General features: G+C 39.5%; 1 protein-coding gene and 1 non-coding gene across 5 annotated transcripts in view; both read right to left on the bottom strand.

The window, feature by feature from the left end:
* Positions 1-17,406, bottom strand: part of LOC127004512 (multidrug resistance-associated protein 1-like) — a 34,103-nt gene extending 16,697 nt beyond the window's left edge. The window contains exons 1-14 of one of the 4 annotated variants that reach the window (XM_050872319.1): positions 17,170-17,406; positions 15,428-15,604; positions 14,499-14,624; positions 13,859-13,996; positions 12,332-12,451; positions 11,948-12,141; positions 11,389-11,409; positions 4,651-4,845; positions 3,345-3,528; positions 2,465-2,633; positions 1,607-1,758; positions 1,140-1,277; positions 318-464; positions 26-110 (exon numbers count right to left, since the gene is read on the bottom strand). In XM_050872319.1, coding sequence (XP_050728276.1) covers positions 26-110; positions 318-464; positions 1,140-1,277; positions 1,607-1,758; positions 2,465-2,633; positions 3,345-3,528; positions 4,651-4,845; positions 11,389-11,409; positions 11,948-12,141; positions 12,332-12,451; positions 13,859-13,996; positions 14,499-14,624; positions 15,428-15,604; positions 17,170-17,217 — 1,894 coding nt within the window. In that variant the 5' untranslated portion in view covers positions 17,218-17,406. Of the gene's footprint in view, positions 1-25; positions 111-317; positions 465-1,139; positions 1,278-1,606; positions 1,759-2,464; positions 2,634-3,344; positions 3,529-4,650; positions 4,846-10,361; positions 10,555-10,834; positions 10,989-11,388; positions 11,410-11,947; positions 12,142-12,331; positions 12,452-13,858; positions 13,997-14,498; positions 14,625-15,427; positions 15,605-17,169 lie in introns of those variants that run through there. The other 3 variants (XM_050872320.1, XM_050872321.1, XM_050872322.1) reach the window with 3 other exon arrangements.
* On the bottom strand, positions 15,156-15,229 carry Trnaa-ggc (transfer RNA alanine (anticodon GGC)). Its single transcript has one exon. It is a non-coding gene; the product is annotated as a tRNA-Ala (tRNA).
* Positions 17,407-18,008: the final 602 nt, after the last annotated feature.

The raw sequence follows: 18,008 nt of genomic DNA, 5'->3' as shown, positions 1-18,008 counted from the left end.
CAAGAAAGAATTCCTAAACACTCACTGGGTGTGTTTTCCTGAGAAATGTAATTTGGATCCAGTTCATCAGCATTCATGAATTTATTGATCCTTTTCAGGGAAACTTGTGCCTGAAAATAGTAAATAGCCTATATGTATATAATTTAAATCATACTATCATTTATATGTTATTATTTATATGTTATTAAACACCAAATATTTTTTTATCCAAGACTTTTTTGACATAGCTCTTTAGTGTTAGAGTATGTTGGTAATGACAATTGCTAACAATATAACACAAACATGTAATTTCTAGTCATATACTTAATGAACTGTACCTGTACTATATTAGTGATGAGCATGGGAAGCATTGCTAGCGGGAAACGCAAAAGGTTGAATAGGGAGAGGGAGACAAAGGCTGTCTTTGCATCCAGTATGTTATCAGGAGAAATGCTGACGTACACAGCAAAGGTGGCAATGGATACCTGAGGAGAGGGAAGACATTATTAGAACTGATTACCCTAACCAACATTATAAAACATGCATACTTGTCTGCTTTGCCTCTCTGGGCCATCCTTTTAAAGTCCCAAAAAACTTACTTGCACCTCTATACCATCTACCAGTGCCTCTATCACTGCATAATATAGTCCTTTCACTTTCCCACTTATTAAATGAAGATCCCATCATTTTACACTGTCAATTCAATGGGACATCTTATCCTCACCTTATATGCCATTGCTCACATCTGTCTCCTTTGCTATCTCTCACCTATTCTTTCTCCATAAGTAAGGAACCTAATGGTGCTGAATCTGACCAATTTCACCATTTTACAATTCAGCTTTTCAACATTATGAGCCATGGTAAATCTTTCACTTGTTATAGGCCCCAACAGTCCAAGTCTAGGCCAAACAACTCTTTCTACAACCTTGGTCTTTGTCTCCTACATTAACTTATCTATGTAGATGTTAAGCAGCAATGAAATGGTTTTTGATCCTGGGATAGATCCAGTCTGGATCTGAAACTAAACCCCAAGACTTTACTCTTGCAAAAACTTAGCTCATTATAGCATAAAACATTTGAAATATTTTGTGGTAATGAATAATAAATGACCATGTCTATTTCACAATGTTTGTGCCAACTATGTGACAAGAGCTTCTCACCATAAATGGGGCACAGTTCCAGAGGAAGTTGGTGGCAGCATTGAAGTAGGCTGCCTCTTTAAGGACCTTCACCTCCTTACTGCGGACTCCCAACACCTGATCCTCAAAGGATGGTTCCCAGGCATACAGTTTCAGGACCTTCAAACAGAAAGCAAACACTAAGTTTATAAGCAATGAAATTTTTTTGTGGACACTTATTGGAGATGAGGAGTTAGTCAGTCAGCAAAATAATTCCATGTTGTAAACTTGCAACATTGACTTTTAACTTGAGTTCTTTCTTTTTGGTAAAATTTTGTACTTGGCTTTGAATTTTTTTTTCTCACTAGAGGCATTCAACTAGTCATGATATACAGGACATGGGCTACACTTATGGGGTCCCGTGGTACACATAAAAACTTCTTGAGTCAGAGTCATTCATAAATTTTTCCCTTTAGCAACACAATCTTGATTTAAACATTATGCTGCACCTTTATGCCATTGAGAATTTCATTCATGAGCTTCACACGCTCATCCTTCAATTTCATTTGCTTCATCTGAAGTTTCTTTGTCTTGTTGGCAATGAATCCATTGATGGGGATCAGCAACACCATCACTGCTAGTCCAGCAAGAACCGAAGGCCCTGCAGTATGGGAAAATAAATAAATAAATAAATAAAAATAAAAATTAGATGTACATAAAAGCATTCACACATGCATGCAGAGACAGACAAATATACACATACAAGAGCTTTGAATCACAGACCAGTGGTAGCAAAATTGTGCAAGAGAATTTTGAAAGAAGATTGTGTAAAATATCTCGAGAAGATGAGTGCAATGAGAACTCACATCCAACAAGTTAACATCTTGCAAATTTGCATCTAGTGACACTTTTGGACCTCTAACTATACTTGTATCTTACAAAAAAATCCCAGGTGTTTGGTTCAAATCAGCTGCCACCTTGCACAAGTATGTGACGTCATTGTTGTCCACTCTCCCGTCACACTGCCTCTCCCCAGTCTTCTATACCTCAGTCCTCGCCATACGTACATAATGTCATGTTGTATAGCTGCTTCTTGCTGCTTTCTAAGTGGCCTAATTCCTATCTAGCATGTGTTTACATCTTGCCTCAAGAGGTGGGGATGGTGGCGGCGTTGAGGAGGGAGGAGGAACGGCTCAGTAGCTTCCCATCCCGCCTCAAAAACCACCTTCCGTCTTATTCACACACTTCATTTACCATTCACAGCCTCTTTCTTACTATGTAAATGACTAGCTACTTATGCCCTTTCTTTGGGTTCATACCACTGAGTTATTGGCCACTAATGAGGAACATAACCAGAGAAAGCTCACCAAGGAGATCCCAGAGGAAATAGATGGCCAATATGATCTGCAAAGGAGCTGACCAAATCATGTTGATGTAAGTGGTGATGTCCATGAAGCGCTGGGCATCCACAGACATCAGATTCACTATTTCGCCTACAGTTGATTCCTTCTTGGCCGAGCTGGATATTTTCATTGCCTGCACATAAATAAATGCTTTTTCAAGGATATAATTAATAGGTATATATGAATATGGCTCAATATAAGTATGTTAGCAGTAAAATGGAGACATGATCACCAGTAAAGATGACACACCTGGCAGATAGGAATAGCTTGAAAACTTGATTACTGAAAACGTTGGATAAAGAACAAATGCTAGTATGATAAGATTACAGGAACACAGAAGGAAGCATGAATATTGTGAAGGGAAAACTAGAATTGCAGATCTTTGATGGAAAGCTGATGGATGGGAGAGGTGTATTTTTTCCAATGGTGAAAGTACCAATATTTCATCAGTGTTGCTCACGTCCAAATTATGTCCTCACAGAGGACAGGACATGAAATCCCATTTAGATGCCATACAAAAAAAAATAAATAAATAAATAAATAAATAAATAAATAAATAAAATAAAAAAATAAAATAAAATAAATAAATAAATAAATAAATAAATAAAATAAAATAAAGCATCAAATGCCACTGATGAGTGATGAAAACTAGTGCATGGTAATCATGTACAGTATTTTTTATTATATAGTTATAGGTGAGTAAAAAAAAAAAAAAAATAAATAAATAAATAAATAAAAATTAGGTTTCATGCAATGGTATTCAAATGTGAGAACAATAGAAATGTTGAAATGTGGTCCCAAAGAGCAATTCCATTGGTACTGGGAACTCAGGCTTCATACTAACCTTACGGTAAACTGCTGAAATAATTCCAGTACGGACCTGCATGCCCATTACCATCATGCGGGCAAAATACTGGGCAAGCAAGAGAGACTGACCCTGTGCACACCCCCACATCAACACAGCATAGAAAATACCATGCCAGGCAGGCATTTCCTCCTCAGTGCTCTCCGTATAGGTGATGAGTGCACTGAAACATGTGTTGTAATGACCACAATGAATAAATTATTACAATAGGCGCACCTAACATCACTGTAGCCGATCCAGGATTTAGTACGTTTCCTAACTAGTAGAAGGTAATGTTATAATTGTATTTCGTAAAGAATCCTTATAACCAAAACCTAACTAAAATTATGGGTATTCTTTTTCTTGAACAGAGCACTGAATAAACAACAGAACAAAATATGAAAATACGTATAGCCAAGATTGCCAGGTCATCGTATTCAGAGCACAGTATTTACCGGTTTCTGACGCCTAACTATTGCCAAGAAACATCAGGATCTAACTCTTTTAACGATAACTACAAATTAGTTTCGTTATTGGAGCCCAGAAGACAGTTTAGGGGTAGGAAGTCGGGAAATATAATCGGCTGAGTATGACAATCTGGCAAAGTTGAGGCTGTAGCCCCGAAGATCGAGGCTGCTCCCACGCCATTTTGCGGGTGTCAAATACCACAAATAGCATATTTTTACTGCGCAAAGCAGGTGATGTCACTTATTGTGACTAAGTGAGCTTTCATATTTATCTATTTGTGTATATTTCATGGTGGCAAAACTTTCATTACTAGTTTCATTTTTACTAGTGACATGAATATGTGACTGTTTTTCACAATAGAATTTCACTCTAATAAGTGAATCAGACACCACAGAAATATTACCAGTGTGTGTATGAATGAATACAAATATAAGCACATACTTTAACTCTAGGATGTCTCGTGGATCATTAATAAATAAAAACAAAATATCTGGATAGGCTACTCTTTAGCCCGTTACCGGCTATGGCTGCCAAAAAAGTCCCTCTGCCAAGTTTGTACCCCCCCCATTTGGTGATTGTCAGGTGCGCCTATTGTTTTTAATATCATGGCAATAACTGATAGATTCAAACAAGAAAATTGATATAGACTTTGCTTATGGAGATCCAATTTAGTAATTATGTATGTGACAGCAATAAGGTCCAGTACAGGATGCTGGGACAGCAAGATAATAACTACTGATTTCTATTGTTCTTCTTTCTCCTTTTAAGTTCAGTATTGAACAAATCAAACAAAATCAGATTATAACAACACATTTATAAAAAAATATTGGAGACTAACCTGAGAATCTGAGGACTAATGAACTGTAGAACATCATAAAGAAACTTGAGCAAGGCTCCAAAAAGGAATGGTGATGAAAACACTTTCACCATGGTGGGAAGAATGGAGAGGTAATGCTCTTTGTTGCCTGCCTGGCCAGAGAGCTCCACATGATCTGCATCACTGAAGGTGGCGTAGGTTTGGGATTCACCTTTCCTGTTGAGTGCAATGTAATCACTGTCATGATCATTGATCCTCATATCTTGAATATGAATTTAAAGGGAACATAAACATCAAGATGTGACATAAATCATCTGTCTGCTACTGATACCATCCATATTAATACAACTGATTATCCTCACACCAAAAACTGCTTCAGTTAATACAAAGTTCCCAGTCAAATGGTAATGACAAAGAATACTCATATAAAGATTATATGTGAGTAAGAGTTATAACAAAATATATTGTCCATACATTAGTCAGTAAAATTAAATGTATTCTAATTTTTCTTTAAGATGTTTGATTTAGCAAAATGTGAGTAGTATGTGAATCATCTAATATGCAAGAGGGTCTTACATTATATTCAAGCTTTCATATCTGCAAGTTGAGATTCATAGTATGTGATTTATAATTCAAAGTAAGGCAAAAATGACATTCCCATCTTAAATGAGTGCCACCACTTCAAATGTGACCAACTGTTCTTGTGATGCCTGCCTTCCCCTCCGTTCTTCCCCTACTGCCAGCCTTGATGGTTCCATCAAACATGGAGTATCAGCCATATTATCATCTCTTGAGGTTATTGCTCCCAGATATGGGATAGCATATGTACAAACAGATATTATACTTCAAGAAGCGCACAATAGGAAGATGTAACGAGTAACTTCCAGATACATATTCCTGAGATGTATGCATGAGTTTGGGTCATAGGGAAATTCCAACCAAACCCAGCTCATGCTGAACAGGGGCCTGACCAGAGGCAGGGACCGTATACCTACTTTCAAGTAGAAATAGATGATTATTTTTTTCAATCATATTAGGTTTTAATACAGTTATTTTTACAATGAGAAACAAAAATGCATTTACAATAAACATTTTAATCATTCATGGATATCTGTTCTTTCGAACATGTATCACAGAAAACGTCAGCTGACCGGGCTGCTGCACAAAAGAAATACCTCCAGACTAATCAACCCAAGTCTGCATCACGATTGCCTAACAGTTATGTCAGGCAGCACCCTGCTCCACCAATATTGTTCCCGTGTAATAGCCGCTTTAACCATTACTGCTAAGGTGCCCGGCACACTGGTGACTGGTGCGCCCCAGGGGTGTTGTGTGTTGTGTTTCATGTTCACGCCGTGCCTCGGCTCCCATGTGTGGCGCGCCTTCTTCTTGTGACCTGTATGGTCATGTCCTCCTCCTCTCTTCTGCTTATTCACACTTTCCTTTGCCATTGCATCACACTATTCAGTATTTAAATCAATCAGTATTTGTCCCTTCGCCTTATACCGCGCAGGGGTAATTTTTTGGCATTTTCTGAGTGAAAAAAGGTGACCATTACATGCCACAAAATATGGTATTTTTCATTCTGTGGACATCTGGGAACTATTGTGTCAAACGGAGGTGCTTTGGGTGTTGGTTTCGTACCAGTAACAATAACCCCTAGGCCTACCAAAACATAACCATCGGCGTATAAGACGCAGGGTGATTTTTTCAATCTTTTTTTGAAAAAAAAAAAGTGTCTTATATGGTGGGAAATATGGTGTGTGTGTGTGTGTGTGTGTGTGTGTATATATATATATATATATATATATATATATATATATATATATATATATATATATATATATATATATATATATATATATATATATATATATATATATATATATATATATATATATATATATATATATATATATATATATATATATATATATATATATATATATATATATATATATATATATATATATATATATATATATATATATATATATATATATATATATATATATATATATATATAAAGGAGACAGCTCAAGGGCACAAAAGTAAACATTAATAAAAAAGCCCGCTACTCGCTGCTCCTAAAAAGAATCCAAAGAGGTGGCCGAAAGATAGGTCAGTTTCAGGAGGAGGTGTCCTGATACCCTCTTGAAAGAGTTCAAGTCGTAGGCAGGAGGAAATACAGATGAAGGAAGATTGTTCCAGAGTTTACCAGCGTGAGGGATGAAAGAGTGAAGATGCTGGTTAACTCTTGCATAAGGGGTTTGGACAGTATAGGGATGAGCATGAGTAGAAAGTCGAGTGCAGCGGGGCCAAGGGAGTGGGGGAGGCATGCAGTTAGCAAGTTCAGAAGAGCAGTCAGCGTGGAAATATCGATAGAAGATAGAAAGAGAGGCATCATTGCGGCGGAATTTAAGAGGTAGAAGACTATCAGTATGAGGAGGAGAGCTGATGAGACGAAGAGCCTTTGCCTCGACTCTGTCCAGAAGAGCTGTGTGAGTGGAGCCCCCCCACACATGAGATGCATACTCCATACGAGGGCGGACAAGGCCCCTGTATATGGACAGCAACTGTGCAGGGGAGAAGAACTGGCGGAGAAGGTACAGAACGCCCAGCCTCGAGGAAGCTGATTTAGTAAGAGATGAGATATGAAGTTTCCAGTTGAGATTTTGAGTTAAGGATAGACCGAGGATGTTTAGTGTTGAGGAAGGTGATAGCTGGGTGTTGTCAAAGAATAGGGGATAGTTGTTTGGAAGATTGTGTCGAGTGGATAGGTGGAGAAACTGTGTTTTTGAGGCGTTGAAGGACACCAGGTTCTTCTTGCCCCAATCGGAAATAATAGTAAGGTCTGAGGCTAAGCGTTCTGCAGCCTCCAGCCTTGAGTCGTTAAGTTCCTGAAAGGTGGGTCTTCTATTAAAAGAAGTTGAATAATGCAGAGTGGAATCATCGGCGTAGGAATGGATAGGACAGTTCGTTTTGGAAAGAAGATCATCAATGAACAACAGAAAAAGAGTGGGAGATAGGACAGAACCCTGTGGGACACCACTGTTAATAGATTTAGGGAAGAACAGTGACCGTCTACCACGGCAGAAATAGAACGGTCAGAAAGGAAACTGGAGATAAAGGTACAGAGAGAAGGATAGAAACCGTAGGAGGGTAGTTTAGAAAGCAAAGATTTGTGCCAGACCCTATCAAAAGCTTTTGATATGTCCAGCGCAATAGCAAAAGTTTCACCGAAACGGCTAAGAGAGGATGACCAAGAGTCAGTTAAGAAGGCTAGGAGATCACCAGTAGAACGCCTCATGGAACCCATACTGGTGATCAGATAGAAGGTCAGAAGTGGAAAGGTGCTTTTGAATCTTCCGGTTAAGGATTGATTCAAAAGCTTTAGATAGACAAGAAAGTAAAGCAATAGGACGGTAGTTTGAGGGATTGGGCGGTCACCCTTCTTAGGTACAGGCTGTATGAAGGCATAATTAAAGCAAGAATGAAAGGTAGATGTTTAAAGGCAGAGGAGAAAGATTTTGACCAGGAAGTGTGACCGCACGGCGGCACAGTTGTTAAGGACAATAGGAGGCACTCCATCAGGTCCATAAGCCTTCTGAGGATTGAGGCCAGAGAGGGCATAGAAAACCTCATTGTGAAGAATCTTTATAACAGGCATAAAGGAGTCCGAGGGGGGTGGAGTAGGAGGAAGATGCCCCGAGTCGTCCCGCGGGGAGTTTTTAGAAAAGTTTGAGAGAAGAGTTCAGCCTTAGAGATAGATGAGACGGCAGTGTTGCCGTCAGAACTGAAGAGTGGAGGGAAAGATGAAGAAGTGAAGTTGGAGGAGATGTTTTTGGCTAGATGCCAGAAGTCACGGGAAGAGTTAGAGAAAGCAAGGTTTTGACATTTTCTATTAATGAAAGAATTTTTGGTTAGTCGGAGAATAGATTTGGCACGATTTCGGGCAGAAATGTAAAGTTCAAAATTAGCATTAGTTTGAAGGCTCTGGTATCTTTTGTGAGCTACCTCTCTATCATTGAAAGCACGAGAACAAGCGTGATTAAACCAAGGCTTTTTTGCGTGAGGAGTAGAGAAAGAACGAGGAATGTATGCCTCCATTCCATATTATATATATATATATATATATATATATATATATATATGTATATATATATATATATATATATATATATATATATATATATATATATTTTTTTTTTACAACAAAGGAGACAGCTCAAGGGCACAAAAAAAGGAAACAATAATAAAAAAATGCCCACCACTCGCTGCTCCCCCCAAAAAAGAAAGAATCAAAAGAGGTGGCCGAAAGAAAGGTCAACTTCGGGAGGAGAGGCGTCCTGATACCCTCCTCTTGAAAGAGTTCAAGTCATAGGCAGGAGGAAATACAGATGAAGGAAGATTGTTCCAGAGTTTACCAGCGTGAGGGATGAAAGAGTGAAGATGCTGGTTAACTCTTGCATAAGGGATTTGGACAGCATAGGGATGAGCATGAGTAGAAAGTCGTGTGCAGCAGGGCCGTGGGAGGGGGGGAGGCATGCAGTTAGCAAGTTCAGAAGAGCAGTCAGCGTGGAAATATCGATAGAAGATAGAAAGAGAGGCAACATCGCGGCGGAATTTAAGAGGTAGAAGACTATCAGTAGGAGGAGGAGAGCTGATGAGACGAAGAGCCTTAGACTCCACTCTGTCCAGAAGAGCTGTGTGAGTGGAGCCCCCCTACACGTGAAATGCATACTCCATACGAGGACGGACAAGGCCCCTGTATATAGATAGCAACTGCACGGGGGAGAAGAACTGGCAGAGACGATACAGAACGCCCAACCTCGAGGAAACTGATTTAGCGAGAGAGGAGATGTGAAGTTTCCAGTTGAGATTTTGAGTTAAGGATAGACCGAGGATGTTTAGTGTTGAAGATGGTGACAGCTGAGTGTAGTCGAAGAATAGGGGATAGGTGTTTGGAAGATTATGTCGAGTTGATAGGTGGAGAAATTGGGTTTTTGAGGCATTGAAGGAAACAAAGTTCCTTCTGCCCCAATCGGAAATGATAGCAAGGTCTGAGGTTAAGCGTTCTGCAGCCTCCAGTCTGGAGTCGTGTACTTCCTGTTGGGATGGCCTTCTATTGAAAGAAGTTGAATAATGCAGAGTGGAGTCGTCAGCGTATGAGTGGACAGGACAGTTTGTTATGCAAAGAAGATCATTGATGAATAACAGGAAGAGAGTGGGTGATAGGACAGAGCCCTGTGGAATGCCACTGTTGATAGGTTTAGGGGAAGAACAGTGACTGTCTACCACCGCAGAGATAGAACGGCCGGAAGGGAAACTGGAGATAAAGGAACAGACAGAGGGATAGAATCCAAAAGAGGGCAGTTTAGAAGGCAAAGACTGGTGCCAGACTTTATCGAAGGCTTTCGATATGTCTAGCGCAACAGAGAAAGTTATATATATATATATATATATATATATATATATATATATATATATATATATATATATATATATATATATATATATATATATATATATATATATATATACAGTCGCCCTCAAATAGTACGGTTTCCAATAGAACGGTTTCGGTTTTATACGGATTGTTATGGAAGAATTTTTTTTAGGATTTTTAAATTTTCCACTCATCGCACCAAGTGGCAATGGCGTGAGTGGCAACACTGTTCTACCAAAACACCTCCTGAAAGCACCCCAAAGCATTCAAGATAGGTGTTCACCTTGCAGAAGAATTCAGATTTCAGAGAAGTTACGTTTTGGGATGAGTTACGTTGCCGTAGGAAGAGCATACCACGTGAATGAGAGCAGTGTTCGCTGTATCTATCATCTTGGTCTTGGTCTTGGTTCGGGAGGTAGTTGTCCCTTTCGGTCCCAACTACAGCCTTTGAAACGGCCTACTCCCTCAGGGCCAACACCCTGAAAATCATAGTGTAAAAGAAATTCTTGCCGCAGTAACTGCCAGTGCTCCAAGTGCTGCAAGAGTGGAAATAAAGGCCGTCCTTTTACTAAGCCTCGTCGTTGTTATGGTAACGGTGTCTCACTCGCAGCAAAATGGCGTACGCTGATCTTCCTGGCGACGTTTAATATGGATTACTAGCTGTCCAGGCTGACGAATTCCTTACAACAGAAGATAAAAAGGAAGCTGCAGTGGTTATGGTGGCACAGAGAGGTTGAATGCAATGGAAACACTTACGGAGCTTACTTAAGGAGCTGCCTTGTACAGGCCTACTGGCCTCTTGCAGACTTCTACGTTCTTATGTTCTTATGTATATGTGTTTGTTTGCGCCGCCATGTTTGCTGATGACGTCATCACAGCACGAAGGCACTCCACCTCTCAAAGCCGGAAGCCAGCGGACATGCCAAGTTGGCAACCCGTGGTGCCGCATCACACATCCGAGAGCACTCGGGACGTTCCGAGAGTCCCGATTCCCTCTCTCAAACACAGCCCAGGGAGTGTTTCTAAGAGGGGCACTAATTTTATACGGATTTTCGAATAGTCCTGGGTCCCTAACCCCCGTACTATTTGAGGGACAACTGTATGTATATATATATATATATATATATATATATATATATATATATATATATATATATATATATATATATATATATATATATATATATATATATATTTTCTTTCTTGGATGCCGCCTTACATGCCTTGGAAATAGACAGGGTAAATAACAAATATATATCACCAGCATATTGTATTATATAGCATTTTACCACAGAATAGATTAGACTTACCCAAAGTTGTCCCAAAATTTTCTTGAGAGCATGAGAGGTAATAAAATATAATGTTTAATAAAAATTATCATACAGTATCAATAAATACTCTCTAATCTCTTCACTATTTCAATATGTCTTGCAGAAAAAAAGGTCTTATAATTTTTATCAAACACATATGTGGTTTCACTAAAACAGTTTCCCTCTTCACCAAGTTTCTTTACTGCTTAATCAGCATTCACATTCTTTCCTCCAGCATCATTTTTATAAAGCTTCTTTTCTCAGTTTCTCTATTCATATTACCCTGAATCATATTTTTGATTCCTCTAAGATACCTTAATCTCACACACCTAAAACCCTTGGCTGTTTATATTCATGATTCCCCTTATTAATAAGCTTTAATATATGCCCAACAAAGTTTGACAAAGGTTCTATTCCAATTTTTCTTTCTGCTCTACTGCAATTGTGCTGGAAGAATTGTCATGAGAGATCCTTAATTTGTCACAACCACAAAACTTCTTTGCATATTTCTCCCTGTATTACTCTGAAGCTTTTCAAACAATAAGATCAATCTGCTCACCTGTAGGATTTAGCTGAGACTTTCTTCCAGTTTTTATTCCAGTTTGCTACAATTGTGCTGGAAGAATTTTCATAGGAGAGATCCCAGAGATCAGAATTTTCCAAAGGCTGTTTGTACCCCTTCCAAATGAGGGAGTCCATCCATGAAAATGTAAGTTTACTGAGGAAGGATGCACCAGTTTCAGGGCAGCTTTTCTGGTAGAAAGAATTTGTGAATGACAATAAAGATCTTCATAAGAAAAAATAGCTTTTTTGTCTTACAATTTAAAACTCTGTGCATATGAATGAATTTGTATGAATTCTTATATATAATTATTGATATTGATTTGAGTCATTAATATAATCATAATTTAATTGTTCCTCCAAACTGGCAGATCATAATTACCTGGCTCTGTGGGTAATGAACATAGCGTGGCGGAGCATCCCCAAAACAGTTGAACACAAGCATCAACACAGTGAGAGGGTAGAACACCATGAATGTACCAAAGCTCACTCCTTCACCCTCCTGTAATATTACTCAGTGGTAAATAATAAGAACCTGTAAAGCAATCAGGTAAATGAAAGGGTGAGGGAATCTATATCCACTCTACAGGAGTGGTTGATCATAATCTAAATAAACAAGTGAACAGTTGTTACCCAACCCATTCCCCATACTCAAGCTAACCCTGATAGTTAAACTATTTTAAGACAGGTTTCAACATTTTCTGTCACATAGTGACTAGTGTGTCTGGTGACAAATGTGTAGCATCTCTTAGGACTTGGAAAGCTCAATCTAACTCAATTCTATTTGTTAGAACAGTGAGACAAAAGTGTTAAAATATTTCATATTTTAGGTGTTGAATGTACAAGATTCCAGTAGTCTATGAACAGTCAAACGAACAAATAGATAAGAGGGACAGTTAAATATACAAATACTGTTTACCTTTATTTCTGCTGTTTGAACTAAGTGATAAGCCATCAAGATTGCCCATCTCTGTACTGTTACTGATGCCAAACAAAAATTTCTTAGTTTAAATTATTAGAGAACTGAAACCCTCTTCCTTTAGATGTTGATGCTCCATATCTTACTTGTGAAAAGTCAAGCCACAACAGAATCAACTGCTGTGAAAAACTGTATATATTTCTCAGAGAAAAGACAGCTTTCTCTAACAGAGATACAAATTACAGTTAGGCATATATAGCTGTGATGGCTGGTATGATAGCCAATGTGGTCCTTTTCCCAAAACTCAGCCTACCAGGACAAGTGTTTAATATGGAAATATCCCCCTTGGAATGAGCTTAACTATTATCAGTAATTCTAGCTTGTTGATTGCTTACTTATAAAGACACCGTGTTTTATATATAAATACATAGATTTCTCAATCATAAAAAGAGTAGTCCTAAAGTACTGACGAGTACATGAATTTACAGTGTCATGCTCACTAGTTGATTTGCTTAGTGAGGTTATGCGAAAGAAAATAAATATATGCTGACAAGGTGTTTTACAGGCATGAGAGCCTGTCCTACCCCAGCAGAAGGCTGCATCAGCAGCACTGGCAGCAGTGAGTTGGGTGGTTATGCTATAACACATTGGAGTTGTGGCAAGCCATATAACAGTACCCAGGCAGTAAGGGTTTGGATTCTACAGCCCTAACTTTTATCTGGACACTATCAGTGTGTCCCACTCTTCCATGATGTTCCCCTTGCAGATATTTTAGATTTAAACACTGAATTGTTGTTGCTTATTACAGAAAAGAGCAACTGGATAAATTTTAGACTCCTATATTACTTTCAACATCACTTATTTGTTATGGTAATTTCTCATTCCACAAATGCTCTTGTAACAGATATAAAATTTATTTAAGATTACTTAAGATCTACATTGTAATAAACCCAATAATATATGAAAATGATGAAAATTCTATATACTGACCTGGTGCGGACCTGCATAGATGTGAGACAGAAACTCTGGCAAAAAACACGCTACAGCCAACACCCAAAAGAGGAAGAGGTAGCCTGAACTCTGGAAACCTCTTTTTCTTTCAACTATCACCAGTGAAAACTGCAAAAACTGAATAAAAAGGAGTGTTAATTCCTTATGGATAAAGTAATCGAATAATTTCCCTGTAATGTTGACATGCTCACTATTACTAGGACATAAACTATATCACTTAAAAATGTTTTTACAATTATTTTTTAGTTAATTCACTGTAATCTTTCAGTTTGAGGAAATTATGGCAAAGATTACGTATAGAATGCATGAGGCATCTAAGAGTCTTTTACACCAAACTATACAGCAATTTTATTCTGATGCCAGTGTCCGAGCTATTTACATAAAAAACTGTTATTAGTCTTTCAAAAGTGTGCCTTATTTCTAAATAATACAAAAAAATATCTGGTGATTTTGATTTTTTTTTGCCATTATGCTATCTAATATTTTACCTTAAGTTTTACTGCATCTTATATTTCTTTTGCAACTTAATGATATAAATCATATTTTAGGTTTTAGATCACTGTGCAGGCCTCTGATACTCATGTTGGCTCATAAACTGGGAATTTTGGCTAATACTCACCAAGGAGACAAAGAGAAAAGCAGGAGTCACAAAATGCACCCCATAAACAGGTTCCCCAACCATCCATTGGTAAAGGGCATGAAAAAAGTCAATCAGCTGCAGCATCAGGAGCACTAATGACCCAGCCTGCAAAATAATTATGTTTGAACTACTATAATCGCTGAACACATGGCGAATAAATAAAAAAATAATTATTTCACCAAGCAGAAATATACAAAATGTTGGGGTGGTAGGGGGTTCATCAGAAAAGGCAGGCACCACCCGGGGATTGAACCCGGGACCTTCTGCATGCCGGGCAGACGTGCTAACTGTTACAACATGGTCGCCTCTCGGTGAGAACCCATACATCTCCCCCTAAGGCCCCCCTGCAAGGCCAGTCCGGGAATGTGTATCGCTGCTCTGGATCCTACTCACTGCGCCATGTTGGGGTGGTAGGGGGTTCACCAGAAAAGGCAGGCACCGCCCAGGGATTGAGCCTGGGACCTTCTGCATGCCGGGAGGACGTGCTAACTGTTACACCACGGTCGCCTCTCGGTGAGAACCCACACATCTCCCCCTAAGGCCCCCCTGCAAGGCCAGTCCGGGGAATGTGTATCGCTGCTCTGGATCCTACTCACTGCGCCACATTGGGGTGGTAGGGGGTTCACCAGAAAAGGCTGCCACCGCCCGGGGATCGAACTCAGGACCTTCCGCTTGCCGGGCGGACGTGCTAACCGTTACACCACGGTCGCCTATCGGTGACAACCCAAACATAAAACAGTAGCAGATCCAGAAAAAAAGTTATTCATGTGTGTGTGTGTGTGTGTGTGTGTGTGTGTGTGTGTGTGTGTGTGAGTGTGTGTGTGTGTGTCTGTATGTGTGTGTGCATGCCCTAGTATCACCAGTCCCCTCCTTTGCTGTTATGGTTATTGCTGGTTACATCAACTCACCAATTTAGAGACATTAACCCAAGACCAAGGCACATCTCTATCATGGCTCCGGATAATGAAATGGGTCTCAACTGGTGCCAGCACCCATAGGAAGACGCATGGAACCCATGCCAATACTGTCCTCTCAAAGCATCGTGGAAACTGGGGCGTGTCTGCATACCAGGTGAGGTTAGCATCCTGGAAAGAAAAAGATCTAAGACTGTTTGGTGGAAGCAATCAGTCATAAATAACATATCAGTGTGAGGGAGCTGTGTGAAATCCTACTTTGGAGAAGCAGTGAGAAAGTCAGCAGGATGACAAGTATTGAATATATACTTAGAAGAAGCAGTGTAGCAATGGAATTTTATACAATTTAAGGGGATGGTAATAAATGTATTAACAAACTTTATGTGTTATTTAGCAATCATTTGGTCAAGGTGGAGAGGGTCAAGAGTGATTTCTCTCTACCACCCACTACCAGATAATATGAGTTGGTTGGAGTGGCCAGAAACAATATCTTTTTGTTTCATAACATCACTTTGTGGACACTGTGTAGAACACTCCAGTGAAACTAGAAAAGTAAGGGAAATTATGAGACCTCAGTAAGGGTACCATACCTATAGCAGGGGGTAATGGTGGAGGTTTGAGTGATTCTTCATAATTACCAATTAGTCACTATAAAGGTTACAAAGTGCGGAAGGGAGGTTTTGAGGCACAGCCTCAGTTATTTTCATCACCTTATTCATGTGATTTTGACTACAAACTAGTTTTTCGTTCTTGATTAGCAGGGCCAAATGAATCAGCCATGAAGAAATCAAGCACTCCATAGTTACATAATTACAGAATATATGAAATATGGACTGCATCTACATGACAAGTGCAACATAATCCTGCACCGTAGCAAGTCAGTTTCACCAAGAGGATGCAGATTGCTGGGTCAGACTACATGGGGCTTGGTTGGGGAAAACCTAAGTGGTGGCAGGTTAGGTTAGGTCATGTCAAAGTTGCATTACATATCAACAGTAAATTGGGCTGACGTGAAGCGTTGTCAATGTGAACTGTCAGCGAGGAAGAACTGCTGGGGCACACGGGAGATAGAGACATGACGACATACTTGGCTGAAAGCTGGAACGAAGAGAAAGGAAAGGGATGGGAAGGAAGATTACAGTGTAAACACCATAGAAAATATACAAATAAGTGTTGAGAGGTCTACAGAAGTGAAAAGTCAACAGGAAACGTACGTAGAGCAAGAAAACGTTTTGGCGGACATGATATCATCATGTTATTACATCATGCTTGCACGTGTGCTTTTTGACATCACGGGTGACTGGAGATGCTGGATGACTGCCCTCCCGTAGAAACGACTGCATAGAAAAGCAAAGCAGTGGAAGCAAAGTGAACAGACTGACCTCGATCAGTGCAGGGTGAAGTATAAAAGTGTACACAGTGAAGTAATAAGAGTGCGTATAATGAGTATCTGAGTGTAAAGAAGTACCAAGTAGGACCTAAGAACTAGTAAGAAGCGATACACAGCGGAACAACTCAAAAGAACAGGGAATAATAATTCAGTGAACGATACTAATTCGCCGAACATTATTAACTCGCTGCCTTAGCTGGAAAAAATTAGCTCAGCAGGTTTGGAAACACTATAAATAGGTAGTCCACCTACCAGCCAACGATACAACTTACGGACGGCACCCGGGCCTTGAACTGTGTGCAAGAAACAAGGCAAATTTTTAAAATCGAGTCAAGTGATTACTCACCCACAGACGGGAGCCGCAGAATGACCATCCTTCTACATCCGCAGCCATACCGGCACTGGCACTCTGGCAGTCTGTCTGGGACTGGAGCGCCACTTGCAGGGGTGACCGAGTGGCTTCTTCTTCTTCCTCCTCTTTTTCTTTTTGACCTGTATCCCCTTATATTGCTTACTAAGTCCTCCTCCTCGTGATCTCTCTTTAGTGAAGGTGCGACCGTGCGACACCTTTGAGTCAGAGATCGGCCAAAACAATGTGCTGAATACGACCACGGCCTTGAGTACGACAACTTCTGGCAACGCGGCGACCGAGGGATGCTGTGCTATGACGCAACCTCCTTTCCAACTCGCGGCAATAGCTTTAAATTAGGGCAATATCGTGGTCATTCATGTCAACCAATAAATCTTAAACTAAATAATCTACCATACTCGCATTCTTGCCTCAACTCCTCCTCCGTGATGTAGTGGTTAGCGTACGTGCCTTATTTGTTTAGCCGAAGGGAGGCTTTATGAGATGTATTAAACGTTTTTTTTCTTTTGTTAACCGCTTTCCAAATCAATTTTAAGGTGGCATAAGCCTTCTGAGATATGAAGCTTACCATCATAAAATCGGTGCTACGTACAGTACTTTAAAATTAGTATGCGGTCGATCTACGCGGCCGTTAATTTCTGCTTTATAGCTTGCGGTCTACCTCATTACAGGAACCTAGCTTATACTGCAGGATAATGAAAAACAAGCTGAAAGGTGCTGATTAAAGGTTTTATTATTATAAGGCAGCAATGAAAACCATCAAAACATAACTATAAAATATCCTAAGCATATATCAAAGTTAAAAATACATTATC

Source organism: Eriocheir sinensis, chromosome 28 (assembly GCF_024679095.1).
Source record: "Eriocheir sinensis breed Jianghai 21 chromosome 28, ASM2467909v1, whole genome shotgun sequence".
NCBI lineage: Eukaryota > Metazoa > Arthropoda > Malacostraca > Decapoda > Varunidae > Eriocheir > Eriocheir sinensis.
Note: the sequence above shows the minus strand (reverse complement) of the source record. Positions and strands in the feature narration are given on the sequence as shown.